Source organism: Carya illinoinensis, chromosome 14, assembly GCF_018687715.1.
Source record: "Carya illinoinensis cultivar Pawnee chromosome 14, C.illinoinensisPawnee_v1, whole genome shotgun sequence".
Taxonomy (NCBI): Eukaryota; Viridiplantae; Streptophyta; class Magnoliopsida; order Fagales; family Juglandaceae; genus Carya; species Carya illinoinensis.
Window position 1 is genome coordinate 32,176,657 of NC_056765.1, and position 14,162 is coordinate 32,190,818.

At 34.9% G+C, this 14,162-nt stretch overlaps 2 protein-coding genes across 2 annotated transcripts; one reads left to right on the plus strand and one right to left on the minus strand.

Annotated features, from left to right (window-relative positions):
• The first annotated feature begins 3,014 nt into the window (after positions 1–3,014).
• LOC122295220 lies at positions 3,015–4,456 on the plus strand. Its single transcript, XM_043104335.1, has one exon. The coding sequence runs from the start codon at positions 3,037–3,039 to the stop codon at positions 4,327–4,329; it is 1,293 nt and encodes a 430-aa protein (XP_042960269.1). The 5' UTR covers positions 3,015–3,036; the 3' UTR covers positions 4,330–4,456.
• A 1,942-nt stretch (positions 4,457–6,398) lies between these two features.
• LOC122293928 lies at positions 6,399–12,361 on the minus strand. The gene is made up of 3 exons (XM_043102392.1): positions 12,091–12,361; positions 6,975–11,414; positions 6,399–6,805 (listed from the first exon to the last, which is right to left on the minus strand). The coding sequence occupies exon 2, from the start codon at positions 11,389–11,391 to the stop codon at positions 10,300–10,302; it is 1,092 nt and encodes a 363-aa protein (XP_042958326.1). The 5' UTR covers positions 11,392–11,414; positions 12,091–12,361; the 3' UTR covers positions 6,399–6,805; positions 6,975–10,299.
• Between the last annotated feature and the right edge of the window lie 1,801 nt (positions 12,362–14,162).

Genomic DNA, 14,162 nt, shown 5'->3' on the forward strand with positions numbered 1-14,162 from the left:
TTAGGTTCTTTCTATTTGTCTCCGGCCTCTTCATTTTTATTTTTATTTTTAATTTCATCATATAATTTTTCCTTGATTATTGAATTCCCACTTATACAAATCTTAAAAGGTCAATCTTTTGCCTAAAGCACATGATGCACGAGCTAGCAAGGTAATTCAAGAGAGAGAGATATACGCGAGGGAAAAAGTATACAGTCATGCATTGAAATGGGACAAGGCAAGGAAGTAATGAAACCTAGCTAGAGAAAAGAATGGAAATCCTGATCCATGTCCTCCATTAGAAAGCAATTAGAAGATATGGTACTCCAAGCTCAAGTTGGTAACGGAAATCAGGGGAAGTTTGGATGATGGATCCATCGCCAACTATATCATGGAATTTTGAATGTCTTTGACAAGAATTTGGTGACTGGCCGGCCGGCATTATACAACATAAAATTAAACTAGAGTTATACCACAATTGTAAGTCTAGTGTATTATTAATGCATCACTTGTTGTATGACATACTTTTAGTTATAATAAAAAGTCAAAAATCTATTTATCAGTTGATGTTTCATGAAGTTGTATCCTCCACATCACTGATGTGTCAAAATATGAAATTGCAAATAGAGCTTTTAAATCATATGCATATATGCATCTAGGAAGCCGTCAGTTTCCTTGTCCGAAACAACTTCCTAATTAGTGCGGTTCAGACTCACAAGCAATGTCCGATCGACCTCGTCCCCAGCAACCGTGAGGTGGCTCTAGGTGGAGCCACCCATGGGCAAGCCGCCCCATGCGAGAGGGTTTCTAGAAAAATGTTCTTATTTTTCTGATTTATAGCTTTTGTTATGTTTTTCAGTTTTTGAATTGAAGTGGCAAGTGTTAACAATATCGGTTCGTGTTGATATGGAACTAACTAACACGTACAATGCTTACACAACACTTCTAAGTACAGCTTAGTAACGTACAGAAAAATTGGCCCTTGCATGTGGTTAGTTTAATAAAGATCTAATTGATCTCTACTGTCATGACACCGTTGATGACAGTACGGTTGGCCTGGTCCTCCTCAACTCAGCCCTTTTGGTGCTATACTTCACATGGAAGATAAGTTCTGGTACTTATCACCACTCTTAACACGGGGACATTCCTAGATTTTAGAGAACGAAGTACTGTTTGTCTCCAACTCCAAGCCCAAATCAAGAATGCAATGGTACTCCAGGTAGTACTTCTTGATCAGCAATATTCCATCGACAAGGTCCTCACCCTTTTGGTCACACTCACTTTAGGCTGATCATTGTACTTAACCTTCAATACAGGCAACCTATGACCGATTTGCATGTCATCATGATCCTTAAAATCCCATTTGTTCTGATCGTGAAAGAGGCTTCAAATATATATCTCGATCGGATGGTGGTATATATCTTTGGCGCCACAGCTTCTGTGCTTCACAAGAGAACTTAAAAACCTAATCCAACTATGTTGATTTGAACCTTAAAACTGATTAGATCAGACAGAGCATTGATCATCTTGATCACTCTCCTCGATCGGCATCCCCAATTCATCCATCAAACCAAGAAATTCCTTGGCCGGCTTGCTCTAGGATGGATCACCATTAGTAAATATAAGAACATGATGCTAATTATTTGTTTGACATATGCGAATTTCCTACTTCAAGAATGAAAAAGTAAAAAAGAAATCAAAGATGAAAAAATTATTGGAAAATCATACATTTCGAAAACTTTTTGAGAACTTCATTTATCAACTAATTCCAGCATAACTACGTCCACAAATTTCTTGAAATTAAGTGTTAATATATATAGTGTATCATGTAAAACAATAAATCATGACTTCTATGGACTTTTAGCTCAAGGCTAAAAGTCCGAAATTAAGCCGGAGAAATCCTCCAGGTTTTCGGGAAAAAGAATAATCTATAAGAATAATGGAAAAAAGATAGACATATAAATAAACTCTATATTCTATAATATTTAATATTATTCGTGTGCAAAGCGTATAGAATTAATAATTTTCAATAAATATTATAAGAGCTGCTTTAATTTATTTGTTTAATTAATATATAATTCTCTCCAACTTTATATCCTCAAGTTCATAACTTTGAGGATTTTGATCATTTAGATTTTCATCAATTAAAAATTTAAAAAAAAAAGTTTAAGAGGATTTTAATTGCTCACTAGAAGACAAAATATTATGGCCAGTTCAGAAATCCATTAATATTCACTAAATTAAAGACCTAGAAATAGAATAATTTGGAACCTCATTAAGAGAGATGGGATATAAATGGTATTTAATGTTGTTATGTTGCTTTTTTAACAGCATTAAATACTACTTAATTAATAGTACTATATGATTAATTTTATATATTGCACGCACGTACATGTCTCTCTGTATGTACTTGAAATTTATCTAAATTTTCAGACAAAACATTGACTAATTATAGCCCTAGCTAATTAATTAATACAGCCAAGATATTAAGGTAGTGGAAATTAGGGCAGGGCAGGGCAGGGGATGGATCACGTGACATGAGTCGAGTGTACATGTCTTGATTTGAACGAGAGGCAGAATCCCTTTTCAAGGTCCTTAGTATATATCAGAACTCATTCTGCTTGAATTAGATAGCCAGTCATTAAGTGAATTAAGGCTAGCTATTAATTGTTAACCTTTCTAAGGATTCGTAGAGAACCTTTGTATTAAATTTCATAGCACCATTGCCCAATTATAAACCATTCAGGAGCATAAAACAGGCATGCATTCGGTGTTGGTGATTAATTCTTGCCATCTAAACTTAGAACGTGCAGATTCTCTCTTATCAGGAAATAATGACAGTACTCGTCTTTTGGGTGCCTTATTCGAGTCAAAAATGTCATGTACAACGTACATCACGTCATTCCTCGTGGCAAGCCCGAATGAGGTTTTATACCCATGAAAGCTAGCTAGCTAGCCCTCCCGCCTCTATAAAAAGGAACCCATTTTCCCCAAATTTACCTCACAACAACAGTCTTTTTCCTTCCATTCTCTCTAGCTCAGTCTTCCCCGGCCATCATGTCTATGCATGATTTGAATGCTTCCAAGTCTAACCAGACTGGTTCAGGCTTTCAAAATAATGATCATGATCATGATGGTCCGACCCTTTCACTCCACTCGAGTTTTGGTGATCTGAATCGTTCCAATGGATCAGGTAGTAGTACTACTGCAAACACCGACCACAACGTTGGGAGTCGGCCAATTATCTCAAGTCTTAGCCAACTTGGTCTGTCCAAACGAGTGACTGAGGTGAGATCATCCTATGTTGCCCCGCATAGAGTCCATGTCCATAGCCTCATCGACTTCATGCCTGTCCAAAACCAAGCATCAGATCTTGCTCTCACTGAGGTCACTGTCACCCATGAGATTGTGAGAACTCAACTTCTGGCTGCGACCTCCACTAGGGATCGGATTTTCAATATCCCAAGATCAGATGATGATGAAATCCGTATCCAAGGCCAACCCAGTATCCAAACCCAAACTTTCATGCCTGCCTCCTCCAACCAAGTGAATCATTCACCGTCATTCCAGAGGCCGGAACCTTTACATGACCATCATTTTCAAAACCTCAGCAACAACTTTGCTCATTTTCAAGCCATTAGTAGCCCTCATGATCATTCTAGTCTTGGGAGCTATTTGCAAAACCCAGGCTATAATAATCCTAGTCATTATCAAAACTCAGTACCGATGGAAACTAAGGATCAAAACCGTCGTGCAAACCCACCGTTAATTATAAGGAATATCAGTTCGCGAGAGCTACGCTTTTATCTTGAGTCCAATATAAGCAACCCATTGCGAAGTTTTAACTCAGTTGACACTGATATTTCTGAGGATGAAGATGATGAAATTGAGGGTGATGGCCGCACTCATAGCCTTCCTTACAAGAAATATGGTCCATACACATGTCCCAAATGCGAGGGAGTTTTCGATACATCACAATCATTTGCAGCTCACATAGGGTCTCATTACAAGTACGAGACCAGCGAGGAGAGGAGGAAAAGACTAGCAGCCAGGAGAAGAAGGAAAAATCTTCGTCTTTTCCGTTTCGGAGCTGGACTTAATGTGGTGCCCGATTATTCTTTAAATGCAGCATGGCAAAGGAAGAGTTGGAATGTGGACAAGAACGCAGAAATGGCTGTGAAAATTGAAGAGAGAGATGATGGGGATGAGGAAGATGATGAGGATGGGGATGAGGAAGATGATGGGGATGAGATGCAAAAACAGGCTCCACCTCCAGAACATGAAGCAGCTCATGAGGCCGGCTTGATTGGCAATGAGGTCAAAGAGGAGCCTTTGGAACTGATGGTTTAATAAATTTAAATTAGATGGCTATTAGAGCTCTTCTTAATAAAAGTTCGAACTAATTAAAATAAGACAGCTTTTGTTATAAGAATGTCTTTTAGCCTTAACCGGAAGAAAAGTTTTACTATGTACAAGCAAATTTACGCACTAATCTACGTACTAATACTGATTCTTTCACATTCAAAATTTAAATTAGCACTGTTTTCGATAAAATTTACTTTTTGACCAATCACATTATATTAATACCAATATTAATGCAATTATACTTGCAATTAAATTTTTCCTTGAAAAAATATATAACATCTAAGTATATGCCCGCTTATGCCCGCGCTTGAGCATGCATATAACCATTATTTAAAATTAAACTAAAAATTGATATAATATTATTATTTCTTAACAACGGCGTGTTATTATTATAGAAAAATTATATTTACAAGTTGGGACCAACATACGCGCGCTTGAGCATGCATATAACTGTTATTTAAAATTCAACCGCAAATTGGCATGGCGCGCATTGTTGATTCTAAATTAATAATCATGTACTTATTGTTATAGAAAATTATATTTACAAGTTAGGACTGAGATACGCACACTTGAACATGCATATAACCGTTATTTAAAACTTAATCGTAAATTAGCATGGTATTGTTGTTTCTTAACAACCATGTGCTTATTACTATAGAAAAATTATATTTATAAGTTGGGACCGAGATAACGTCGCATGATTTGATTATAAGGAAAAAAAGATATATAAGGTGGAACAAATATAACTACCATGTATAACCATATTGTCAAAAAGTTTGGAGAGAGAAAAATGAATGAAATTAAATACAATAACAACTTAGGCATTGTTGCCAATTCCAAATTAATCCCTCCACCTTCGCATTAGTGATTTAAACCTCAAACCAACTTGCCAGAGCTTCTCACAGTCTTTTATCAAGTATGCAACCCGTGAAAGATAGGTTTGGAACATAAAAATTCCCATTTTGAAAAAGGAAAATGATAATACGATTATCAATTATCTCTATTTAATGTGTCAACTCATATTTTTTTTTTAATAGTTAAAAAAGTAACTATTTGTGAATTTATAGTTTTTTTATTTTTTTCTTAATGATTAATAATGTTTAAAAAATATAAAAAAATTATTTATATTAATATGCATATTTAATATTATAGGACTGTTCATCCGGATGTCGGCCCGGAAATCTGGGTGTCAAATCTGGGCCGGAATCCACTTTTTAATACTAATAATGGATTCTACGTACTTTTTAATAAATAAATAAATGAAAGGATGTTAAGAATCAACTTTCACTCATGGCTACTAAAGTGATTATGAGAAATTGCGTATGTGAAGAAAATACACGGCTCAACCATGCCACAGTGATTAGGCAGACCCTCACCATTTCCAGGTTTCCAGCTTCAAGACACTTAGAAATGGCATCTAAGAATGACTTTTTCCCATTACTAAGCAATGCTGCAGACAAGTTACTCAACTACTCTTCATTTGCCTGCTCTTCGTCATCCTATGTTTAACTCAGAAAATCAAAGAAATATCCTCAGTGATTCAACCAAGTGACCAAATTCAAACTTGCATGCTTATTGCCATTTAATATGTCTTGTCCACCAAGTCTCAAGTATGCATAAAAGTTGACTTCTCTCCAACTTTAAGAGTAAGGTTCTTTCGAATTACAACATCAGATCCAGTTTAACAATAGATTATCAAAACAATTTTGTATCGTTAAACTACCACGCTGAAACTACATGCCAAAGCATCTCTATTGCCTTCAAACTCATTTTTCTATTTTCATTTCTTTCTTTCTTTCTTTCTTTCTTTCTTTTTTTACACTTAGTGACATTGCAGAATCATTTTTCAATCAAATTGAACAACTACCAAGAACTATTTAGATGGTGATGTTGATACACGTTATAACATGTACTACTGGAAAGTTTGAAATGCAAGAATAAGTAAACAAACTTATATCTTGATTAACCATACACAAAGCTCAAGATTTAGGGAAGAAGTATCTGTTTTAAAGGTCAAATTACCTTCAATAGCAAAGAATAATTGAGAGGAAATATTATTAGAAAAGCCTGGACAGATATCACGTGTAATGAAAAAAAAAAGTATCATAGTGTATCGAAAGCTAGAATGTGAAACAGGTCAGAAGAATATAGAAACAACTATACCGATGAAATGGCGTCATCAGCTAATAAATTTTCATCTTCATTGTCAACACAATACACTCCACAGATATCTTTAAATCCCGCTTGCTTTAGGATCCAACTTTTTGTCGATAACTTCCCAGAGAAACAGAAACGCTCTCCCATGATAAGAAGTGATTGGCAACACTTTTCTCAGACCTTCTCATCCACTAAGCTATCCTCAAGAGCCAATGTAATGGTATCAATTACCTCTTCTCTGTAAATGCTGCATTTACGAGGTTCATTATGCAAGCCACTCAAAAATAATGTGACGTCTTTCCACCTACAATGGCAAAGACATGTTGTAATGGGTCAAAGACCGTTGTGTAGTGTAGTATTTTCTGGTAGCCTTTTTCCATTCATAGTCAATGTTGATATTTCACTTGGAAAATGATTTTGTCATTACAGGTGACTTACAAATAGAGGCAATATCAACAACAAAAATAAGTTACCTTCTCAGGTGAATTAGTTCACTCCACAATAACACTGCATTCGCTCTCGACTTAAGTTGGTTGCTCTGGAGTAGCTCAAGAAGACAATGTTTGTTGATATTTCTTGCTATCTGATTTCTGCAATTTGCATCTGCTTCAATACAACAGGACAAGAATGCCACCACATGTGCTTTCTCTTCTAACTTTCCCAATTCAAACCTTTGAAGAAGAAAATGCACACCCCCACGAGATATAAGATCTTTGGCATTTGTTCTTTTTTCCTCCTCACTGACAGCAGTGAGAAGCTGCTCTAATATGAAAATAACAGTTTCATCCAATTGTTGAAGACCATGTCTGCCCGAGTTTTCCATTACTTGAGAGGCAAAAGACAACAAGTGCCTAAAATGTTCTGATCTCCAATTGTCAATTAAACGCTTCAAAACAAAATTGGTAAGTGGCACATAAACAGATTCCAAAGATTTTCCTGTTACTGGACATGTTCAGTTTCCCTGATCAAACCATACCTTGATGGCCACCCGTTCAAAGGTTTGACCCGTCTTTAGGGTGACTGGATCTTCAAACAACTTTCCAGTTAGTGGGCAAATAAATTCTTGAGGAATGCTAGAAAAACATGAGCGTTCATCAAAGCATTCATCACTTCCATGTAACTTTGTCATTAAAAAAAAATGTAAAAGTTAGCAATGGATCAAAACTTTGGGTGTAATAAGAGTTCCATTGCTACTCACCATCAAGAGAGGATCTGACTTTGATTGGCTCCACTTATAAGATAAGGAATTACAGAAGTAACTATCAGAAACTACTAAGAGAACATAATAACTAACAATAATATAATAGTCAAGAATTTGGGACTAAGCTTAAAAAGAAGATGAAGAAGAAGAGAAGAAAGTTGGTGTCTCACTAAGAATAAAAACAAAAGCACTAAGATCAACAGAAGCTCAAGTGTGAGGCAATTCTAAATAGATATGGCTAGGCTATTGAAAGTAAGATTGTCATTTGCTTTTTGCAAGTGCTTCATGCCATATAGCAGTCTCGGCCAATTTCAAAATTTAATGTTACTTTTCGGCAAAAACTTAACCCCATACAACCTCCATTCTTTGTTAGCTATACATGAGTGCTCATTTTCCTATAGCAATGATGGTACCTAATCTCAGCAGATCTTTGGTCTTGAGAATTCTCTTCTAGATTCATGTAGCATTGGTAACTGGCTTAGTGGTTTGGAAGGAGTAGCCCCTAACAAACTTTTGCTTCATGGTTTAGACCCAAAGGTGGCTAGAATTGCTTTAGATTGACATATAATCAATATGTGTCATATTGATGTCATGCATATGTCTGACTCTTAAACCACCGACCATTATGTTTGGTAAGCAAATTCTGTCCCAAGCCTTGGGAGTAAAAATTCTACTTTTGTTGAAACCCTCACCAAAAAGCTATTGAGGCATGTGAACATTTGTAGCATAGTGTTCTCAATCCAAAATAATGGATTTTGGTGGGTGTTGCACATGGATAGAGTTTTAAATTACATTAAAACCTTGCTTTTTGTGTAAGTACTTTAAAACCTTATTTTAGCTAGATGTTTTAGTTTCTTGGATATGTGAGCACACATTTGTGACCAAAATCCATCCATTTGGTATCAGAACTTCCACAATCACAACAAACCAGTAACAATGCATGGCATCGATAATAATAGAGAGAGAGAGAGAGAGAGAGAGAGAGAGAGTTATCAAACTTTCACGCACGTCAATGCGAAGGAATCCAATGTCAGCTGCTTGTGTGCTTGGCGGGTATATATATTTGTTTAGTCTCTCTACTTACTAACTTAACTTTTTGTGTACGATATTTTGAAAGAACAAAAAGGTATGTGACATACTTTTAGTAGATTATCATTTTGTTGCACAAAAACAATGGAATAACTCCCAAAAATGAACCACACAATCATCTCATTTGGAAATTATTTTCAAGCTATCACATGCTTGCTAATAGGTCTAATGATGCTTCTGGGGCAAGTTGGGGTAAGGGTGAGGGGCCAGCCGGGGTGTGTCTGCCCTTAAAAAAGTTGCTCCATGTCTAGCAAGGATATATCTTATGCAAAGTATGTGGATATAATGTATAATTAATGTGCACCAGGTTTTTGCCCTCTTTAGTTAGTAATTAAATCTTATCTTAATTATTAAAAGATATTTCTTACATTAAATAAATCATCAAACTTTTTCAAAATATCATATAACAAACGGTTAACATTTATGTCCCTAATTAACATCTAGAAAAATATAGACATGGAAACAAGGATGTTGGCATCTATCAGTCAAAGATTTACATGCCAAACAGTTATTACATACCATGTTACCATTCAGAATAGTGTAACCCATAAGAAAGACAATCAAGCAACCAGCAATAGAAATCACACGAAAATGACGAGAAAGTAGCACAAAACCTTTATAAGGTGAAAACCAATTCAATATAGCTTCCACTTACAAAAACTTGGCATAATGGTTGGTAAGCATGATGTGAACATTTTATAGTGTAAAAGAAAATAAAAGTTAGAAGATAGTCACGGTAGACAAAAAGCACTACTCCCTAAAATTTGTTTTATATGCTTGGTGAACGGATCCATTCATACTAGGAAAAACATGTAAAACCAGAATAAATGAAGAAAAACAATAAAGATGGGAGAAATAATGTTCGAAAAATAACGTACATGAAGGCATGCATCATCTAGCTCAATCTTGGTCAAATCCTCTTCATCACCCCAATTCATATATTTGACAGTTTCGGAAAAGTATGTCAATGTTTCTTTAATAACAGAAGAATCACCAGAGCTTATCATACAATCATGAATGTTCTCTGCCTCCCTACTATCTTCAGCTTCGTCGACTCCTGGCTTACTTGAGTGGCTAAAAATAACATCATATAGTTTTTTACTCATAATAGGTTGAGGTGAGAAAGGACCATTTGAGCTAGATGGCTCTGAAGCTTGCCCAAGTAAACTTCCCTACTCAGCTTTCCAAGCAGAGACTGATGGGATGTCTATGACTGGAATGGGAGGAGCTTCAACCCCTTATGTGAGCCAATTTTTATAGTATATCGCAAATTGGTAAGTCTCGGAATCAAGAATTTCATTGTAAACGTTCAAAATAAGCTTCATTTTCCTTGGCTTGCTTTGTTCATCTGCTAGAGAATCGGCTTGCTGGATGTACCATTCCTTCAAATGCAAGAGATGTGGAGAAAACAGGCAGTCCCATAGTTCAGGCAACAAAGTTGTTTGTGCCTGAAAACGAACATTACAAAACACTTGCAAAAGATGCTTTGCTGAAATTCTTTCTTTCTTCTATAGCTTATATATCACGCTGAGGTAAAGATGAGCACAAGCTGACAAGTTTGAATTAGGAATTCCAAATGTGAACCCATCTTCCAAATTATTTGAATATAACCCTGTAATCACACTTAGTTGTAAAGAAGCTTTTTTCAAGTCTTTAGCACTCGAGGAGTCCTCAGCAGTTATTTCTACTATTTCAATTGCTTGTTCAAGGCTGGCCATGACTTTGACCTGAGTAGTTTTCTCTTCTTCATGCTCAATAAAATTAAGAGAAGACAAGCAATTGTGATGTAGCGTTTTACGAAAATCCTCATCGTTGAGAAAGCGTTTAATATATCCATTTATTATGGAAATTATGGCTTGGAAAGAAACTTCATCAAGAGCAGGTTTAGAAATTACCTCAACGACTTTATCACGTTTCTTGCTCTGTTTATCTTCAAAGTTTTTGCTAGGCCGTGAACTTCTATTAGATGTGCCACTAGAAATTGTGGCCTTTTTCTTGCTCTTCCTATTTGTAGCACCAAAACTCAGATGTCCAAGCAGCTGTTCTGCCAAATTGTTGACATTCCTCTTGTCCACTTTTGGATCCCTCCCTGACCTCTCTGTGTGCACTTCCTTTTCCGAAGCTATATTAAAATACTTATCATTCCCGCTCTCTGAGCTATACACTTTCTTTGAATATATATTCAGGTATATCTCATCATCTTGCTTGCCAACTTCCTCTATTTTATTTTGTGGCATATCGTTCGATAAGGTGGAAGTAAATTGTTTGCCTTCCTTAAGATAGCTAAAAAACCTCTCTCTACTTTCTTGCTTCAAACCTTCGTCATTTTTCACTGTTCTAAAAAGACTGTCCCTTGATCTCCTACCCCTGATATCATCATGTTGTGGTAATTCACGTCTCAAATTGTGTCGAGCTACATCAGACCTTGCCCTCTTCATCTTATTTCTATGACCCAGTAAAGAACCACTCTTGCGTTGATCTCGGAAACTATTAGACAATGTACTTGCAGCATCTGATTTGAATGATGATCTCGATCTACTCATTGATCTTCTTCCTTTAAAACCTTCCTTTGCGAGAAGCTTCTCCAAAGATGATGACATTTCTGCTGATATCAGAACCTCCTCTATATTTGATCCAGTAGCAAAGAAGAAAGAAATCACAGTGAGAAATGTATAGACAAACGAATTTATATTAGATGGTTTCTCTAGATACAAGAAAATGTTTCATAAATCAAGAAATAGTATCAAAATAATGGTACCAAAAGTACTTAAAAAATAATATTAACAGAAAATAATATCATGAGATTACTCATTTAGTGTTAACTATGAGCAACTTTGTTTCGCTCAAGGCTTAATCCATCAAATCCCAAAATTTTCTTTGAATTTGATACATAACCTCCCTATAAGCTAATTCATGTAATTTGATGCAGAGTTCGCACAAAGTTCACTCTATGTCCTATACCTTAAAAATAGTTCTAGACATTTGCGCAATGTTACGGCAATTAGGGGGAAAAAGTTGAAGCTCGAAAAGACTCCAATTGCCCACCTTTATGAGTTCCATATTAGAAATGAAAACATAATTAACACGAGAAAATCATCAGAAGCTTACAATTCAGAAAATGAAGCTGTTGAACTAAATAAGCAAACTCTAGTCAATTTAGAACTACAGAAGCATAGAAAGAAGGCCAGAAAAAAGAAAAAGAAAATAGTAAATCTACCATGTGAATTTCTTTCTTCCCTTCCCTCTAGCATAGAATATACAACATACAAACGTCATGCCAGAAAAATCAGTATGTGTACCTTACAGCTCCTTTTTGCAAAGCACCACAGAGACCACGAAACCTCAAACAAAAACCAATTCTTCAGAAGCCAGAGACATTTTGCCGGATGTCACTTAGCGACTCCTACTAAATGAAGTTTCCACCCCTTGACCATATCGGCTCAAATTGGAGTTTTACCGCATTGGATTTGGAAAAAATATCGGTCTTCGGCAATGACGAGGTTCCTTAGAGCAGATACTGGGCATATTGGGAATCGTGGGATACAAAAAAAAAAAAAAAAAAAAAAAGGAATGTTGGAGATGCGGAGTGAGAAAACGACATGAGAAGAAGTATATAGTTACAAGACTGCAAAGAAAAGACAAAAAGAATGGAGGAGAAAACGAGTGATAGAGACAGGGAATTGTGATAATAAGCCACAAGGCAAGTAGTGCTAGAACGGAAGGAGACAAAAGAAAGTGACAAATGCAACTATGTTTGCAAAATGGAGGTTTCCTATCAGTTTTATGACCATTTCATGGAGGTTTCTCCAATAGTTTTTTCTTAACTGCGTTCTTTTGCATTTGAAAATGCTCTTTAGTGGTTCCGAAAGTGATGATTGTTTTAACGGCCATCCTTGCTGATGATTTCCTACAAACCAATGCAGTGGGAGAAGAAGTTGCATTATTGGACAGGGGAGATGTCATGTGGTACTACAAAAGGCAGATTAGTGACCGTCGTGGGAATAAGTTGACTAGGGTGGGCAACGGGCCACAGCAACCGGCCGTCCGGCCCCCGCTTGGTCTTCATTGAATCACCTTAAGTTCGGTTTGGCACCTCAAAATTCTCATCTCAAACTCAAAATTCTTAACTTTTTCAAATTTTAAAACAATAATTATATTAAAATATAATATTTTAATATTTCATCTTAAAATTTAAAATTCTGATCTCAAAATTCTCACTTACCAAACCAAACTTTAAATTTGTCAGAATTCGACAGTCGACACCCATCGTTAATTTAAAAAAAAAAAAATTGTAAGTTTTGACGTCAGCTGAGATAATAGTTAAAATTTGTATAAAATATTATTTTTAATGTTATTATAATATTAAATTTTGAAAAAAATAAATTATTTATTATATTTTATGTAAAAATTTAAAAAAATTATAATAATAAGATAAGATAAGATGAGATGAGATAAAATATTTCTTGTATCCAAACTGAACCTTAATAATCGACGAGTGAATTATTTTAGTTTTCATAAAAATAAATAAATAAAAGTTAATATAATCATTGCATAATCTTATTAGTTTGAGTACTTATAAATTATATTTATAATTATAACGTGTGTAAGCATCGTGAAAGTGAGTAAATAAAGATTCTACATAAAAAAAATTATTTTTTTAATAGTGAGTCTCACTCTTTTTTAAAATAATTGTATATATTTATGCATTTCATAACTGTATGTAACATTACTCTTTATAGAATATTTTAAAATAAAAAATCTAAATTTTATGAAAGTTTTGATACCTTAAAATTTGAAAAAAAAAAATGAAAAATAAAAATTTAAAGGGAATATAAATAGTTACCATTTCTCTAAAATAACAGAATTAACACCTGAAGATATTTAAAGAGCAACCTTCTTTATTTTTTTAATTTTATCTTTGTAATGGTTAAGAACAATAGATATTGCAAAACTTCATTTCCAAAATAATTTTTTTGAAAAAATAGTTATTTAAAAGAATCCAACGGAATGGCCCAAGCATCTTCATGGGATGGATTTGCCACTCCAGGAGGCCGGAACGTGTCTTACCTTAGTGGGCTGCATCTGGCAACCAAAGCCTTATTTGGTTGGGTTACTTTAAAAAGAAAAAAACATTACAAAATTTCTCAAAATGATTTTTAAAATCAAACCAAGCATCTTCAGATTTTTAGATTTAAAAAAAAAATACAATTTTTCAACTTTTTATCTAATCACCATATCACCATATAAAGATTATCCAAAATTCAAAAATAACTTTTACAAAAATTAAAACAATAACTACCCTTAATAAATTATATTCAAATCAATTTTGAACTCTACCAACCTCTTAATTAAAATAATTTTGCCCAAACTG

Excerpts from the sequence above, each read along its gene's own strand:
- LOC122295220 (XM_043104335.1), top strand. The coding sequence starts at position 3,037 with ATGTCTATGCATGATTTGAATGCTTCCAAGTCTAACCAGACTGGTTCA.
- LOC122293928 (XM_043102392.1), bottom strand. The coding sequence starts at position 11,391 with ATGTCATCATCTTTGGAGAAGCTTCTCGCAAAGGAAGGTTTTAAAGGA.